Here is a 19135-nt window from a genome sequence, read left to right as displayed (position 1 = left end):
ATAAATTGTTTGTAAAAAGAAAATGTTTATTGGGTGAAGCAGTGTCGTCTGCATGTACAAGTCTAAGCCTGAGCACTGTGACTTAACATGTACCTTAAACATCATATGGATTACCTGGATAACCTATACAGGTTGACATCCAGCCACCTGGACTGATTGAGCAGACAGAGAGAATGACAAAGAAAATGGCAGGAGACCCAGAGTGGACATCTATGGAGGACTAACAGGCCCAGAGTGGACATCTATGCAGGACTAACAGGCCCAGAGAGGACATCTATGGAGGACTAACAGGCCCAGAGTGGACATCTATGCAGGACTAACAGGCCCAGAGAGGACATCTATGGAGGACTAACAGGCCCAGAGAGGACATCTATGCAGGACTAACAGGCCCAGAAAGGACATCTATGGAGGACTAACAGGCCCAGAGTGGACATCTATGGAGGACTAACAGGCCCAGAGTGGACATCTATGGAGGACTAACAGGCCCAGAGAGGACATCTATGGAGGACTAACAGGCCCAGAGTGGACATCTATGGAGGACTAACAGGCCCAGAGAGGACATCTATGGAGGGCTAACAGGCCCAGAGAGGACATCTATGCAGGACTAACAGGCCCAGAGTGGAAATCTATGCAGGACTAACAGGCCCAGAGAGGACATCTATGGAGGACTAACAGGCCCAGACTGGACATCTATGAAGGACTAACAGGCCCAGAGAGGACATATATGGAGGACTAACAGGCCCAGAGAGGACATATATGGAGGGCTTACCCACTGTAGGCCTCTGATTGCGGCCAATATTAGGACGCTGACCTCCCCTCCCCGTGGCCACTGCTGTGATAGGCTGAACCTGCCCTAGCTGGGGTGTCATTCGTCTCAATGTCAAGGTAAGATAAGGACATTGTTCTCTGATTGTGTGGCCTAGCCGTCCTTCCAGAATGGTATTGAGTTGCAGCCAGGGGCCTCGTATACTGCCTTTTCTCTCCTGAATACCCACCAGCCACTGCGTCTGAGATAAGGAAGCTGCACCCACCTGGGATACTGTAATGCTGCACTTTTTGGCCAACTCCTCTTTGGCTTCTTCACTGGGATATGGGTTGCTGAGGTGCGAGTAGAAATACTCGTTCAAGATTTCCGTCGCCTGCTTGCTGAAGTTTCTCCTTTTCCGCCTGAATAGTGAACAAAATGAGAGAAAGGCCAAGGAAGCTCATTAGCGAAACCAGCATTAACTCATCCATTTGGATCGGACAAATAGCACAATCAATCTCAAACATAAATGGTGAAAATAATGAGGAATGGGGGTCTCAGGAGCGGAATATTGTGTCCTCCTTTCAGCACCATCCTCATCAACACACACCAAGCCATCCTCCAACCGCTAAACCCGCAAACACACACAACACACACAGAAACACACAAACACATACATTGCTTAATTTGGTCTGTTGGTCTCTGATCTCCAGGCCAAGCATGTAATGTGTAGTGTTTAGCACAGCAGATGGACAGGCTTGGTGATGGAGTGCTAGGCCCAGTTGCATCTCGGTACATTATAGAAATCAAGACATGCCCAGCTGAGCATTGTTCCTGGAATGCCACAGTCCCAGGGAACTCCAGTGGGAAAAAATCCCCTCTAACTAGATCTGGGTCTTCTTTACCCCCCCCCCCCCAGGGCACTACTTATCATGTTATTGACTATTTGCTGCTTATTTTACCTTGTTTAATACACTTTCACGCAAGTAAATGGGCAGCAACTGTGCATCTGCTTGGTTTCTGCTTCCTCCCACTCTCCTTAGAGCTCCACTCCACAACAGGGAACTCCAGTGGGGACAAACCAACTCTAACTAGATCTGGGTCCCCTTCTACCCCCCAGGGAACTACTTATCATGTTATTTAGCATTTGCTGCTTATTTTGCCTTGTTTACTGCACTTCACACAAGCAATGGGCAGCAAATGTGCTTCTGCTTGGTTTCTGCTTCCTCCCACTCTCCTTAGAGCTCCACTCCACAAACGGTTTGTGATTACAGTAATCCAGAACACCTGCTGATTACATATGACTTTGTTCCCACTTCATTTAATCTAAAATGCTTTCAGGTGATAGCGGATGATTATCTTGAAAGGTGGCTATAACACATAACACGTGCGCTTTATGGCAAGATCATCTATGAATATTTGCAGTGTACTGTTTGGCGCTGTATGTTGTTGATTCGTTTTTCGCAGATATAGAAGTACATTTTATAGGAAGTGTTGTTATTACGATCATATGTCTCCATATAGTTCTGTCTCTGAGTGCCTTCCTACTGTAGGCTCCAGGATAGAAACATTGGTTTTGTGGGTCTAGAAACATTGGTTTTGTGGGTCTAGAAACATTGCTTTTGTTGGTCTAGAAAACATTTATTTTGTGGGTCTAGAAAACATTTATTTTGTGGGTCACGGTCTAAGAAAGGTTTTGGAACACATGGACACACAGTAACACACATGCACGTCATATATACACACTGACCTGGCATCAAGGAATCTAGAGCGCAGGATCATGACGGCCTCACAGGTGCTCTGCTTGAGCTGCATCTGGATGGAGCTGAATTTGCGGTGGATGATGCCAACCATGCGTTCTATCTCTTTGGGAGAGATGGGTCGCGTGCGGGACTGCTCCCTCAGCAGGTTCATCACATGGGTGGTGAACTCGTTACACGCCTGAAGAGAAATCACAGACCCAACCCTGTTAGTACCCTCCTGGCTAGTATCCTTTGGTTAGGAATAACTTTCAGTAGCTGAATTTGTTTATTAGCCTTCTCCCTTAGTTAAAAGTATCTTCACTGATCGTGCTTTTGAAAAACACAGCCCAGTATTTATACGACTGCTGAGCACTTCAATTACTTAGTTGGTGAAGTCATCTATAAATGCAAATGCCGATTTGCAATTTGGCTTTGGCCCAGCACAGGGAGAATTTAAACAGCTTTTCGTTAAACCAGTAGTTCATACATGATTAATTAGAATAACTCATTTACGTAGTGCACACTTTAGCTCATTACTCTGAGTAAAATTCGTTAAGTATTTACATTTAGATAATTAAAACCTGGAAACACCCCTAAGAAAGATGCATTCACTCCAGGCAAAGTGTCGTGTGTCCTCTTCTCCCCTCCCTCCTCCCCTCTCCTCCCTCACTCCTCTCCTCTCAGAGTGCTGGGAGTAAATTAGTCTAATTCACCTCGCTGCACTGCTGAGGCATCAGTGTTCCACCTTTCATTTTCTCTTATAATGTGTCTGTTTTATTGCTGAAGCTCAACAAGGCACCTGAATGAGTTGATCATATTCTCATTTTACTGAGACGACGACATTACTTAGACTACACTACTTCCCATACTTAGTTAACTTAGACTACATAACTCCCCAGACTTAGTTAACCTAGTTACCTTAGACTTACAGTGGGGCAAAAAAGTATTTAGTCAGCCACCAATTGTGCAACATGAGAGAGGCCTGTAATTTTCATCGTAGGTACACTTCAACTTTGACAGACAAAATGAGGAAAATAAATCCAGAAAATCACATTGTAGGATTTTTAATGAATTAATTTGCAAATTATGGTGGAAAATAAGTATTTGGTCACCTACAAACAAGCAAGATTTCTGGCTCTCACAGACCTGTAACTTCTTCTTTAAGAGGCTCCTCTGTCCTCCACTCATTACTTGTATTAATGGAACCTGTTTGAACTTGTTATCAGTATAAAAGACACCTGTCCACAACCTCAAACAGTCACACTCAAAACTCCACTATGGCCAAGACCAAAGAGCTGTCAAAGGACACCAGAAACAAAATTGTAGACCTGCACCAGGCTGGGAAGACTGAATCTGCAATAGGTAAGCAGCTTGGTTTGAAGAAATCAACTGTGGGAGCAATTATTAGGAAATGGAAGACATACAAGACCACTGATAATCTCCCTCGATCTGGGGCTCCACGCAAGATCTCACCCCGTGGGGTCAAAATGATCACAAAAACGGTGAGCAAAAATCCCAGAACCACACGGGGGGACATAGTGAATGACCTGCAGAGAGCTGGGACCAAAGTAACAAAGCCTACCATCAGTAGCACACTACGCCGCCAAGGACTCAAATCCTTCAGTGCCAGACGTGTCCCCCTGCTTAAGCCTGTACATGTCCAGGCCTGTCTGAAGTTTGCTAGAGAGCATTTGGATGATCCAAAATGTAACTTTTTGGTAACAACTCAACTCGTCGTGTTTGGAGGACAAAGAATACTGAGTTGCATCCAAAGAACACCATACCTACTGTGAAGCATGGGGGTGGAAACATCTGCAAAGGGACCAAGACGACTGATCCGTGTAAAGGAAAGAATGAATGGGGCCATGTATCATGAGTTTTTGAGTGAAAACCTCCTTCCATCAGCAAGAGCATTGAAGATGAAACGTGGCTGGGTCTTTCAGCATGACAATGATCCCAAACACACCGCCCGGGCAACGAAGGAGTGGCTTCGTAAGAAGCATTTCAAGGTCTCCAGATCTCAACCCCACAGAAAATCTTTGGAGGGAGTTGAAAGTCCATATTGCCCAGCAACAGCCCCAAAACATCACTGCACTAGAGGATATCTGCATGGAGGAATGGGCCAAAATACCAGTGTGTGAAAACCTTGTGAAGACTTACAGAAAACATTTGACCTTTGTCATTGCCAACAAAGGGTATATAACAAAGTATTGAGATAAACTTTTGTAGGTGACCAAATACTTATTTTCCACCATAATTTGCAAACAAATTCATAAAAAATCCTATAATTAGATTTTCTGGATTTTTTTTTCTCATTTTGTCTGTCATAGTTGAAGTGTACCTATGATGAAAATTACAGGCCTCTCTCATCTTTTTAAGTGGGAGAACTTGCACAATTGGTGGCTGACTAAATACTTTTTTGCCCCACTGTAGATGACACTAATCCCCAGACTTAGTTAACTTAGACTACACTGGGCCTCCCAAGTAACGCAGTGGTCTGAGGCACTGCACTGCAGTGCTAGCTGTGCCACTAGAGATCCTGGTTTGAGTCCAGGCTCTGTCGTAGCCGGCCGCGACCGGGAAACCCATGGGTGCACAATTGGCCCAGCGTCGTCTGGGTTATAATAATAATAATATATGCCATTTAGCAGACGCTTATATCCAAAGCGACTTACAGTCATGTGTGCATACATTCTACGTATGGGTGGTCCCGGGAATCGAGCCCACTACCCTGGCGTTACAAGCACCATGCTCTACCAACTGAGCTACAAACCCAGGGGGAGGGTTTGGCTGGCAGGGATGTTCTTGTACCATTGTGCTCTATTTACTCCTGTGGTAGGACGGGCGCAATGCACGCTGACACGGTCACCAGGTGTACAGTGTTTCCTCCAAAACATTGGTGCGGCTGGCTTCCAGGTTAAGCGAGCATTATGTCGAGAAGCAGTGCGGCTCAGTTGGGTTGTGTTTCGGAGGACACACTGCTCTTGACCTTCGCCTCTCCCGAGTCCGTACAGGAGTTGCAGTGATGAGACAAGACTATAACTACCAATTGGATACAATGAAAAAGAGGTTAAAAAAATATATTATAAATTATATATATATATGTTTTTTTTTAACTCAGACACTACTCCCCAGACTTAGGTAACTTACTAAGACTACTCCCCAGAGTTAGTTAATGTAGACTTAGATGACACTACACCCCAGACGTAGTTAACTTAGACTTAGACCACATAACTCCCGAGACTTAGTTAACTTAGTCTACACTACTCCTGAAACTTAGTTAACTTAGACTTGTTAACGTTTCCAATATTAAAACAAATATTTTGTTCCTGGTTTTGTACTCTAATAATATGTCTATGAAGCTTAAAGGTGTGATGTGAAGCTGGTTAAAGGTGTGATGTGAAGCTGGTTAAAGGTGTGATGTGAAGCTGGTTAAAGGTGTGATGTGAAGCTGGTTAAAGGTGTGATGTGAAGCTGGTTAAAGGTGTGATGTGAAGCTGGTTAAAGGTGTGATGTGAAGCTGGTTAAAGGTGTGATGTGAAGCTGGTTAAAGGTGTGACTCACACCAACCTGTTCGTATTTCTCCAGCTCTGTGTGGTAGATCTGTCTGATCTGGGTGAGTTTGGCTCTGTAGTCTGAGTGTTCGATGGAGTTGTCTGAGGCCCCTCCCGAAGCTGCGGCTGCAGCGGCGGCAGAGGCGGATCCACCCCCTTTCTCTGGTCCTGACACACCCTCCGCCAGCAGCATGTTGTCCAGACGCATGAGCTGGGGGTCGGGAGGGTCCTCCTCCTGGGCACCACGGATGCTGAGGCCTGAGAGACATCAGAGAGAGAGTGACAGTTAGACATGAGGACATCCAGACCTCCAGACATGACACAGACACAAAGTAGTTTTGATACTGTTCTTTTGTTTGATAGGGCAGAACCTCCATGGTAACTGAATAATAATTTGTGATATGTTTAGTGTTCATTCTATACCAGAGGGTGGGTTTGATGGACTCACCAAGAACCACACCGAGACACACCCTTAAACTGACTCCTCCATGGCTGACTGGCTGATTTCCATGAGGGTAAAAAACATACAACAGCCCAGATTATGCAGTTGCCAGCCTCACAAGTATTGTCTTGTACAGTATCCTGAGCAGTGAGCCGCTAAAGCCAAAATTATTTTCTATAGGTACCTTTCCCTGGATGTCTGTCATATAGCCAAAGTGCAGTGCGGGTAATCCCCTGTGGGAATGGATTGGGTACCTCCTGTGTACGTGCTGTGTTCCTGTCGCCTAAAGCCCGGGCCTGCCTTATTTTATCTACACACTGCACTGCACACTGTGTGTACAGGGAGGCTTACATGACAGCAACATCCATAAACTGACAAATGCTCAACTGCGAGGTGGCACTTCTATTCTCCGAAAGGATGCTAAACAGAGGAATAAACCTCAAGCATGTGTCTGCCTTTTCTGCATGATGCAAAGCCTGAAATCACAACTGTCTGTTGGTTTTCTGTGATTAACAACAGAGCCAGGGTTCTTCCACATTCTTAACGTTAACATATTTAGCATTATTCTACTTCATTTACAACTACTCATAGACAATATTTTCCCTTTTTCTCTTCTAATTGTGCACTTGATTACTGTGCAACTCTAAGATACCTCAGGGCTCGCAAGCAACCACGCACACACAAACACGCGCGCCCGCACGCACATACACACACACAAACAACACACACACACACACACACACACACACACACACACACACACACACACACAAATCATTGAGCGCTGACTTTCGCTATTGTTATCGGGACCTTCTGTTTCCTTTTCTCTTTTCATTCTTTCCTATATATTTCAATCCTAATTAGCCATCAGTCAGCATAGGAGTACACCTGCATGCATAGAGAATGTTGTCATGACGGCAACAATGAAAAAAAGACTGCAGCCAGTCAGAATTACCAGCCAAATAAATCTCCATTATTCAGTCCAATAAATTCATAAAAAGGGCACCCAATCTGCAGTAAACACTGAGTGCCCACTTAGATGTTATGATTACCAGGGTTATCTCTATTCAATAATCTGCCAGAGATGTAGGGATTTAACAGTTTCTTAAGGCTTCATTAAGATATTGTGAGCCCTTGAATTTTAAATAAGAAGATTCGTCATTCTATTGTGTGAGGCAGTAGCCTAGCAATCAGAGAGGGGCTCTACCAGGCACTGACTGTGACCCAGCACACCATACTATATGGATATTTAAAGTAACACACTATCGCCTCTCTCATTACATACCCCATTAACAATCCCCATCGACATTGGTGTGTGTCTCAGATGTGGAGATGCTACTGCAAGACAAATTTGCGTCTATCTGTGGATCTATTGGCTGGATGTTTGTCTTGTGGTTGTAATGGTGTTAAAGGATGCATGTGGCCATTTGTGTTGGAGACATTGATGCTGGAAGAGTTGAAGCATCAGGCATGCCAAACCAAATCCCCCATGTGAACAATATGCCATTACTCCACTAACTTTATCCCATTACTATAATATCTTTAACCCCATCACCATCATATCTTTAACCCATCACCATCATATCTTTAACCCCATCACCATCATATCTTTAACCCATCACCATCATATCTTTAACCCATCACCACCATATCTTTAACCTATCACCATCATATCTTTAACCCAACACCCTCATATCTTTAACCCATCACCATCATATCTTTAACCCATCACCATCATATCTTTAACCCATCACCATCATAGCTTTAACCCATCACCATCATATCTTTAACCCCATCACCATCACAACTTTAACCCCATCACCATCATATCTTTAACCCATCACCATCATATCTTTAACCCCATCAACATCATATCTTTAACCCATCACCATCATATCTTTAACCCCATCACCATAATATCTTTAACCCCATCACCATCATATCTTTAACCCATCACCATCATATATTTAACCCCATTACCATCATATCTTTAACCCCATCACCATAATATCTTTAACCCCATCACCATCATAACTTTAACCCCATCACCATCATATTTTTAACCCCATCATCATATCTTTAACCCCATCACCATCATATCTTTAACCCCATCACCATCATAACTTTAACCCCATAACCATCATATCTTTAACCCCATCACCATCATATCTTTAACCCCATCATCATATCTTTAAACCCATCACCATCATATCTTTAACCCATCACCATCATATCTTTAACCCCATCATCATCATATCTTTAACCTATCACCATCGTAACTTTAACCCCATCACCATCATATCTTTAACCCATCACCATCATAAATTTAACCCAATCACCATCATATCTTTAACCCATCACCATCATATCTTTAACCCCATCATCATCATATCTTTAACCTATCACCATCATATCTTTAACCCCATCACCATCATAACTTTAACCCAATCACCATCATATCTTTAACCCCATCATCATATATTTAACCCCATCATCATATCTTTAACCCATCACCATCATATCTTTAACCCCATCACCATCATAACTTTAACCCCATCACCATCATATCTTTAACCCCATCACCATCATTTCTTTAACCCATCACCATCATATCTTTAACCCAATCACCATCATATCTTTAACCCATCACCCTCATATCTTTAACCCCATTACCATCATAACTTTAACCCCATCACCATCATATCTTTAACCCCATCACCATCATATCTCTAACCCCATCATCATATATTTAACCCCATCATCACATCTTTAACCCATCACCATCATATCTTTAACCCCATCACCATCATAACTTTAACCCCATCACCATCATATCTTTAACCCATCACCATCATTTCTTTAACCCATCACCATCATATCTTTAACCCATCACCATCATATCTTTAACCCATCACCATCATATCTTTAACCCCATCACCAGCATAACTTTAACCCCATCACCATCATAGCTTTGACCCATCACCATCATATCTTTAACCCATCACCATCATATCTTTAACCCCATCACCATCATAACTTTAACCCCATCACCATTATAACTTTAACCCATCACCATCATATCTTTAACCCCATCACCATCATATCTTTAACCCCATCACCATCATATCTTTAACCCATCACCCTCATATCTTTAACCCCATCACCATCATAACTTTAACCCAATCACCATCATGTCTTTAACCCATCCCCATCATATCTTTAACCACATCATCATATCTTTAACCTATCACCATCATAACTTTAACCACATCTCCCTTATATCTTTAACCCCATCCCCATCATATCTTTAACCACATCATCATATCTTTAACCCATCACCATCATAACTTTAACCCCATCACCATTATAACTTTAACCCATCACCATCATATCTTTAACCCCATCACCATCATATCTTTAACCCATCACCCTCATATCTTTAACCCCATCACCATCATAACTTTAACCCCATCACCATCATATCTTTAACCCCATCACCATCATATCTCTAACCCCATCATCATATATTTAACCCCATCATCATCTTTAACCCATCACCATCATATCTTTAACCCCATCACCATCATAACTTTAACCCCATCACCATCATATCTTTAACCCATCACCATCATTTCTTTAACCCATCACCATCATATCTTTAACCCATCACCATCATATCTTTAACCCATCACCATCATATCTTTAACCCCATCACCAGCATAACTTTAACCCCATCACCATCATAGCTTTGACCCATCACCATCATATCTTTAACCCATCACCATCATATCTTTAACCCCATCACCATCATAACTTTAACCCCATCACCATTATAACTTTAACCCATCACCATCATATCTTTAACCCCATCACCATCATATCTTTAACCCCATCACCATCATATCTTTAACCCATCACCCTCATATCTTTAACCCCATCACCATCATAACTTTAACCCAATCACCATCATGTCTTTAACCCATCCCCATCATATCTTTAACCACATCATCATATCTTTAACCTATCACCATCATAACTTTAACCACATCTCCCTTATATCTTTAACCCCATCCCCATCATATCTTTAACCACATCATCATATCTTTAACCCATCACCATCATAACTTTAACCCCATCACCATTATAACTTTAACCCATCACCATCATATCTTTAACCCCATCACCATCATATCTTTAACCCATCACCCTCATATCTTTAACCCCATCACCATCATAACTTTAACCCAATCACCATCATGTCTTTAACCCATCCCCATCATATCTTTAACCACATCATCATATCTTTAACCTATCACGATCATAACTTTAACCACATCTCCCTTATATCTTTAACCCCATCACCATCCTAACTTTAACCCAATCACCATCATATCTTTAACCCCATCATCATATATTTAACCCCATCATCATATCTTTAACCCATCACCATCATAACTTTAACCCCATCACCATCATATCTTTAACCTATCACCATCATAACTTTAACCCCATCACCCTCATATCTTTAACCCCATCACCATCATAACTTTAACCCCATCACCATCATATATTTAACCCATCACCATCATATCTGTAAAAATGCTGAGCTATTAGTATAGTACCTCTGGTGGTGGTAATATCTGGAGGTTGATTGAGTAGGTTTGCTCAGTGCAGTACCTTTGCCTACCCTTTGCTGCAGACACAAGCTCAAGTCCGCACTTTCCTTTGTGATGGAGGTGATAGTAAGTAGTTAGGCATGTTTTTCATGTCAGGTACATTAACTAGAACTCTGAGAGCAGCAGTGCACATTTCCACACCAAACCCATGTTGTCACTTTTACTCCACTCACTCTTTATCCAGGGGAAGCACAGCTGGGGGAATTTACAGGGTTTCATTCAAACCAAATAATCACAGGCCATAAAGAGCTACTTGTCTCAGCATATATTACAGTAAAGTTCCTGTGAGCAATAATGTGTCCATTCAGAGCATGGGCAAACAGAGCGAGACATTAGGAAGTGACGTGCAATCCTATTAGGAAGCTAACGTGTGGAGTGGCCATGACATTTTTATCATACATGTCCATTTCTATTTGGGAAATCAGCGGGATAAAAATGATTACTCCACTGGTCTGAGATTGTTCCACCCCTCCAGCAGCCCACTAGCGTGTGTTTGTGCCAGAGCAGCTATCAAGGCCCATCCATAACAAACGGGTTTGGAAACACTCCCCCCCCCTCCACCTGCCTCAACATACAGCAGGGAGCAGCTCCCAGCCAAAAGACCAAGTGCTGTGAATTTCCATCTTCTACTGGATTTCTCTCTCCTTGGACTTCTGTTTTTCTCTCATTGAAATCTGTGTTCATATTGTTTACCTAATTTCTACTCTAGGGTTGAAAGGAAGTCAACATTGTGATTAATACATTCATATCAGTGAGGTGTGGTTTTACTTATTATTTTTTACATGTTTCAATGTCATATCTGATCTGATGAAATAACACAACTGACAGATGAAGACAAAGCAGGCCTTTCTCTCCCCTCCACTGTTTACAATCATTTCCGGTTTAGTGCCATTGTCTCGTTTATCACCCCTGCTTGATGTTCTGACAGTGATTTGAGCAATGCCTCTGGCCACTCTCCTTTCCTCCCACCTCTTTCCCCCTGTGCCTTCTTTTATTCCGGGGGCTTAGCTGACCTTTGGCCCAGCGTTTGTTTACTCTCATCACTGAAGTGTGAGCAGGAGGGTCATAAAGGCAGAGCCCTGCTGGGTTTATGTGAGCTGCTGAGGAGTGGAGCAGGATCAGGGGCTGGAGGAGGGTTATCCACCAGATCATACTGCAGTACTACACTGTCACAGAGAGAAGACCATAACACCTCAGTACATCACAGAGGAAAAGAGAGAGAGATTTTTATTTAGTGAGATGATTTTCCCTTTTTACATTTACTTTGTTTGGATATTTGCTCCACATATTTAATTATATACCTACTTATTTTCTCACTACCGCATTTGGTTATATAGAGGGATAAAAACATGAACAAATACAAACTGCACAATAGTGTGTTGCAAATTGATTGTGAACTGTGTGCCGTGTTGTATTTTAAAGAACACATTGTATCTCTGTTACTTCCACTGCTTTCAAAATATCCTGTTCGATACACCTAACCCTGACCCCATGCAGTTCCTTTCCTACTCAATGCGTCCAGCGAAAAGGCCCAGCGAATATCGACACACTGTGCATCTAATTGCATCGATCCACAAAGGTCTCCTAAAGCTAACTAATCGAAACCAAATTTATTTTCTGTCAATATTTGCAAAGGTCATCTCTCTTAGAGCAGGATACAATCCCAAGCAATACAGAGACAGGCAGGCCGTGGCTCTCCTCTCAGCCTGCTGAACAGATCCCACCGAGGTGGCCCCTCTCTGGGTGAGTATTAGTGAGGATCCCTGAATCTTAACCCACCATGTGATTAGAACACAATGCCAAAGCAACACACAAGAGACAACAGAACACAAAGAACACTGTGTCACTACAGACCTGTTTCCATGTCTCTTTTGACTTAATATCATCTCGTTTTCAAAGCCTCCAGATTAGTGGCTCTCGCTTTAGAAGCAGAGAAGTGCATCAAATTACCATTGAAAATCTTTTGTTCTGGCCAATAAAACATAAAGATTCGATTTCATTGATGTCCTTAAAGTCTTTTTTAAGCTTGGCCTACATCCACATGGCACAGAGAATCTGGGAGAATGCCTTCGGGCTCTCTCAAGCATGTACAGTAATTAACACATTAATACACATTAGCTATTCCCAATGTTAATGGTAGGGTAATTACCATACCTGATACCACACTGAGGGAAAGCTAGCACGCATTAGCCACATTTGGTTTCACTTTCTTTCTTACGATTAAAAAGCTGAAAAGGATTCTGTCTAATTCAGGGGCTAAATCATTATATTTCCCCACAGACAGAAACGGTGAATTTGACAGTTCCCTGCACATCTGTCAATGCGCGCTCACGCTACCTCTTTCAAACTGCATCAATAGGAAAAGATACACACCTTACATTACTATTCCATCTCTATAAAAGAGACTTCAAAGCATGTGAGTTCTTGTTGTATCCACTGTAGACCGCAGAGGGTTTGACTTTAGAGTTGAGGCAGGCAGAGATACTGTGAGGATGAACAAGTGAGCATGCAGATAGATTAAATACAGAGTAATAGAGGGCAGGGAAGGGACCCTAAACTGGGGAATCCCTGTCTAGCATGATGATGTATTTCCTCCCAGTGCGGTGAGTGATAAGGCCCATTGACAGTGAAGTGTTACAGCCCCCCGGTGGTGGGTCAAGACTTCTCCCATCATACACCACCAGCACACTCTAAACGGACAGCACAGGGGGCGGGGAAGAAAACGTGACAAAAAGTGGCTCCGGTCAAATAAGAAGATCCTTGTCAGTTCAGGTAGCCTTTGTCCTTCGATGATAATGCTGTCCTCTCCCAAAGTCCTTGACAAGGGAATGGGGGGGTCGGGCTTCACCGAATCAGAGAGATGGGAGAGGGGATGGGTTAGGGGGTGGGAAAAGATAACCCAAACAAATATCTTGTAGACATTTTGCCAAACACACCAAAATGAATCACTGTCCCATTGTGGCACTAACATTTGTGGAAAGTGACACATGGCATGACAGACCACGGGGAGAGGATGGGAGACAACTGAGGGAGGGACACTGGGTAAACAAGGCCTACTGTCACTTGCTGTGTGTGTGTGTGTGTGTGTGTGTGTGTGTGTGTGTGTGTGTGTGTGTGTGTGTGTGTGTGTGTGTGTGTGTGTGTGTGTGTGTGTGTGTGTGTGTGTGTGTGTGTGTGTGTGTGTGTGTGTGTGTGTGTGTGTGTGTGTGTGTGTGTGTGTGTGTGTGTGTGTGTGTGTGTGTGTGTGTGTGTGTGTGTGTGTGTGTGTGTGTGTGTGTGTGTGTCCACTCTGGATGTTGCCCTCTCAGACATTGAGTGGGCAGGTGGCCAAGTGGCGCAGTGATGGCTGACCAGGCCTGGCTGTGGCGGCCGCACGCAGTGGTCAGGGAGACTGGCCAAATGAGTGGACAGGACCTCCTCTACAGATCATCACACTGACTGACCCTACAGAACACATACAGCATGGGGCTCAAGCACAGGGCTGCACTAGCAGCCCAGAATAAGCACCAATCAGTAACTGCCTGTTAAAGCATTTACCATCAATACTCAAATAAACCTAGAATACAAAAATACCTCTTTTTTTTTAAAAATGGTACCTTCGTGTAATTATTTAGTAACAAAGAAAATGAGATTTACAGTAAAGTAGTATTATAGCATTTCAAGATAACTAACAGCATTTTCTGCTTTTTCCTCTCTTATTTCATTTCATATCTGATGTACTTTTGTTTTTTAGCTACTAGCCTCAATTTACTGCAAATGTACCCTAATTCTTTATTCAGACCCCAAGCACATAATGCAAATGTGGCACTGAAAGCCAGTTATGAAATACCCAAAGGCAACTAATCGCTCCTTCCTTTGCAGCCTTCTCTGCAGCTCCCTAATTAGAAGATGGAGATTGCACGAAACCAGGTCACACAGCAGGTCCTGTACACACAGACAACCAGGCACATATAGATACCACTTCATCTAAATATAATGTGCATGAAGCCATGCATACATTACTCTGAAGGCTAAGGGTGAAACAAATAATACTACTTCTGTCATTAATCCCATGTTTTTACTGTATTCCTCCAAATAAATGGTTTCGGCTTGAGGCATGAGTCCACGCGTGAGTGTGTGTGTGTGTGTGTGTGTGTGTGTGTGTGTGTGTGTGTGTGTGTGTGTGTGTGTGTGTGTGTGTGTGTGTGTGTGTGTGTGTGTGTGTGTGTGTGTGTGTGTGTGTGTGTGTGTGTGTGTGATCATGGCCCAACAGCTCTGAGTGTGTGTGTGTGTGTGTGTGTGTGTGTGTGTGTGTGTGTGTGTGTGTGTGTGTGTGTGTGTGTGTGTGTGTGTGTGTGTGTGTGTGTGTGTGTGTGTGTGTGTGTGTGTGTGTGTGTGTGTGTGTGTGTGTGTGTGTGCTCATGAAACATAAAGCAGCATTGGGAACATACAGCAGACCATGATCCAGTGCCAGACACAATATTCTTTGCAATGGCATTTCTACACGAGAGATGACAGTCCATCATTTAGATTTGTTTCAGTGAATCCACGGGAGAGACTGCACTGCCTGAAAAAGAGGGAGCTGTTTCCCTCTGAAGAGTGCATTTTATAGGGAAGAATATGACTCCAAATTATAGATTAACATTCTCTTCCCAGACGAGCTAACATATATAGCCCCAATTGCAGGTGGAGGCAGAGGCTGTACTGTTGGAAATGGGTGTCTTTGACAGCCATCATACTGCTGAGCAGTGAGACATGTTGAGATGCTCACCAATGAGAACACATATACATTTGTTTTTTTACAGTGTTTATAACCTAAGGTGGCTGTGATTTGGAGGGACAGAATGTTCAGCCAAAGTCTCATGTACCTGAAAAGGAGCATCATGGCTGCTGGCGTATTGTTGTGCCTGATGCTGCAGGTTGCGGTGGTCTGTAGTGTGACAGTGAGGAGGAGCTAGTCAGATCGATGTACAGTGCCAACAACACCATGTGACAGATGCAGGACAGAGAGGATGGACATTAGAACAGAGACTACCAGGAAGGCTGCCAACCTACTCTTTAATTAGCTCCACTTTTACTCAACACATCACATCACATCATATCCATCGCAAGAACTGTGTCGGGAATAAAGTGGTACTGTGGTTTAATACAGACTATTATAATAGCGATTCACAATGGAATAACCATTTGAAATAATGATTTCAACAAAAAATTGATATAGGGAAAAAAGTTTGTGTTATGATGGTGCTACTCCTCGTCTAATATCCAATGGAAAAGGTAAAAAATATGATTTGTTTCCAATTATTCTAGGAGTGTATTTTACACACCATTTAATTAGTTCGTCTGGAGACATGGCCATGGGCTGTGACTTCCTTCCCCAGTTATCCATGATGAACTGTGCAGTCTCCACCACATCACCCCCATCAAGTGAATCAAGTCCCTATCCCCACTCAATTCCCTACAAAGGGCTTCACCGGAGCAGAGAAGACGCACAACTGAAGCAGCACAACAGCTACCGTGCCATTTTGTCTCGACGTACCGGGAGAGAGGGAGGTGGGGGGGACAGAGCGAGGGGCTCGCTCCCATAATTACAGTAATTAACAGTTGCAGATTTAATTGGAAGGGAAGGCATTAACGGAAGGAACATTGCAGCGGCGCGTGCAGAGGGAACCTTTGCGGCACGGGGCTTTTGTCTGGTACACACCTAATGGAGCCCTGGCTTGATGGCTGGCTGGCTGCAGTAGCGCTGCATCCCACTGCTGACACAACAAGCGTTGGGTTCAGACGCCGGGGCTTGTCACGACTCAGACTGGAGGCAGATAATTAGGTGCCAGGTTAATGAGAGCATGGGCCCTTGATGGCATTTGGTTACTGTATGTGGGCAATTAATGATTTTGTTTTTGTGTTTTTTTGTTGCCCACTTGTGTGTGAAAATATAGCCCATTACTCACCTCGGCCTCTGAGTTGAATGTAGTGATGGAGTGGCAAAGGGTTGTAGCTATGAGCCTTTTTAAAATGGCTAACGTTGAATACCTCCAGACAACCTAGAATTTTAAAACAGATGTGTGGAAACATACATTTAATCTCAATTTCCTTGAAGCAACCAGCTGACCTTTTCAGACTGTATTGCCCCATGTCACCGCTTTCTATGTACAAAATCCCTATAGACATCAAGCAGACCATGAGGTTCCAGGTCAAATACAGTATATTGCCATGCACACACAAGAACAAAGAAACTGGGCACAAAGAAACCCCAAGTGTTAAGGTATGGTATCGACTTTCATAATGTGTTTGTGAAATCCCATACCCCTTTGAAAAGCACTGCTTTTACATTAATTAGGATTAATTGGCAACAAATTCACAGAGAGAACTTAAGACATCCTCTTTCTCAGGCAAACGGCTCCACACCTTCTATTTTGGAGTGTGTTGTTGTCTTGCCTGTGGTGGCTAATTAGTGATATTCGACAAATGGGCACCTATAAGCTTTGGTTAAGATGGTATCTGTGTGAAAGTGTAGGCTCGGCTCTAATGTATGTGCTCTCCGGCCACATGGCAAAATGACTAGACAAAACACAAGACAATGTCCAAGGACCAGTCAGCTCTTCCACTGTCAAGGAGCCAAAATATATTTCTCTCTCAACAGTATCCAGAGGATTGGCTATTGTAATGTGTGTTAGTGATGCTAATGTATCCATGTTTGATATAAAGTGCATTCAGAAAGTATTCAGGCTCCTTGACTTTTACATCCTTATTCTAAAATGGATTTCATAGTTTTTTTTCTCTCATCAATCGACACACAAGACCCCATTATGACAAAGCCAAAACAGGTTTTTAGATTTCTTTGCTAGTTTATAAAATACAATTTTATTTAAAGGAAATATCACATTTACATATGTATTCTGACCCTTTACTCAGTACTTTGTTGAAGCACATTTGGCAGTGATTACAGCCTTGAGTCTTCTTGGGTATGACACTACAAGCTTGGCACACCTGTATTTGGGAGTTTCTCCCATTGTTCTCTGCAGGTCCTCTCAAGCTCTTTCAGGTTGGATGGGGAGCGTTGTTGCACAGCTATTTTAAGATCTCTCCAGATATGTTTGATCGGGTTCAAGTCTGGGCTCTGGCTGGGCCACTCAATGACATTCAGAGACTTGTCCCGAAGCCACTCCTGCGTTGTCTTGGCTATGTGCTTTGGGTCGTTGTCCTTTCGGAAGGTGAACCTTTGCCCCAGTCTAAGGACCTGAGCGCTATGGAGCAGGTTTTCATCAAGGATCTCTCTGTACTAAGCTCCGTTCATCTTTCCCTCAATCCTGACTAGTCTCCCAGTCCCTGCCACTGAAAAACATACCCACAGCATGACGCTGCCACCACCATACTTCACTGAAAGGATGGTGCCATATTTCCTACAGATGTGACGCTTGGCATTCAGGCCAAAGAGTTCAATCTTGGTTTTATCAGAGAATCTTGTTTCTCATGGTTTGAGAGTCTTTAGGTGCCTTTTGTCAAACTCCAAGCGGGCTGTTGTGCCTTTTATTGGGGAATGGCTTCTGTCTGGCCACTCTATGATAAAAGCCTGATTGGTGGAGTGCTGTAGAGATGGTTGTCCTTCTGTACGTTTCTCCCATCTCCACAGAGCAACTCTTGAGCTCTGTCAGAGTGACAATTGGGTTCTTCTTCCATTTAAAAATGATGGAGGCCACTGTGTTCTTGGGGAGGTTCAATGCTGCAGAAATGTTTTGGTAACCTTCCACAGATCTATGGCTCGACACAATCCTGTCTCTGAGCTCTACGGACATTTCCTTCAACCTTTGGCTTGGTTTTTGCTCTGGCAACTGTGGGACCTTATATAGTAAGGGGTGTGCCTTTCCAAATCATGTCCAATCAATTATATTTACCACAGTGGACTCCAATCAAGTTTTAGAAACATCTCAAGGATGATCAATAGAAACAGGATGCACCTGAGCTCAATTTTGAGTCTCATAGCAGTCTGAAAACTT

The 19135-nt window shown here is 43.2% G+C and overlaps 1 protein-coding gene across 6 annotated transcripts in view; it reads right to left on the bottom strand.

The window, feature by feature from the left end:
• LOC124034360 (pre-B-cell leukemia transcription factor 3) overlaps window positions 1–19135 on the bottom strand; it is a 92316-nt gene that overhangs the window by 14562 nt on the left and 58619 nt on the right. For all 6 annotated transcript variants that reach the window (XM_046347455.1, XM_046347457.1, XM_046347460.1 and 3 more), the window contains exons 3-5: window positions 6058–6299; window positions 2496–2686; window positions 1032–1167 (exon numbers count right to left, since the gene is read on the bottom strand). In XM_046347455.1, the coding sequence (XP_046203411.1) occupies window positions 1032–1167; window positions 2496–2686; window positions 6058–6299 (569 nt within the window). The remainder of the gene's footprint in view (window positions 1–1031; window positions 1168–2495; window positions 2687–6057; window positions 6300–19135) is intronic.

This window comes from Oncorhynchus gorbuscha, linkage group LG04, assembly GCF_021184085.1.
Source record: "Oncorhynchus gorbuscha isolate QuinsamMale2020 ecotype Even-year linkage group LG04, OgorEven_v1.0, whole genome shotgun sequence".
NCBI lineage: Eukaryota > Metazoa > Chordata > Actinopteri > Salmoniformes > Salmonidae > Oncorhynchus > Oncorhynchus gorbuscha.
This window is presented reverse-complemented; position numbering and strand designations above follow the sequence as displayed.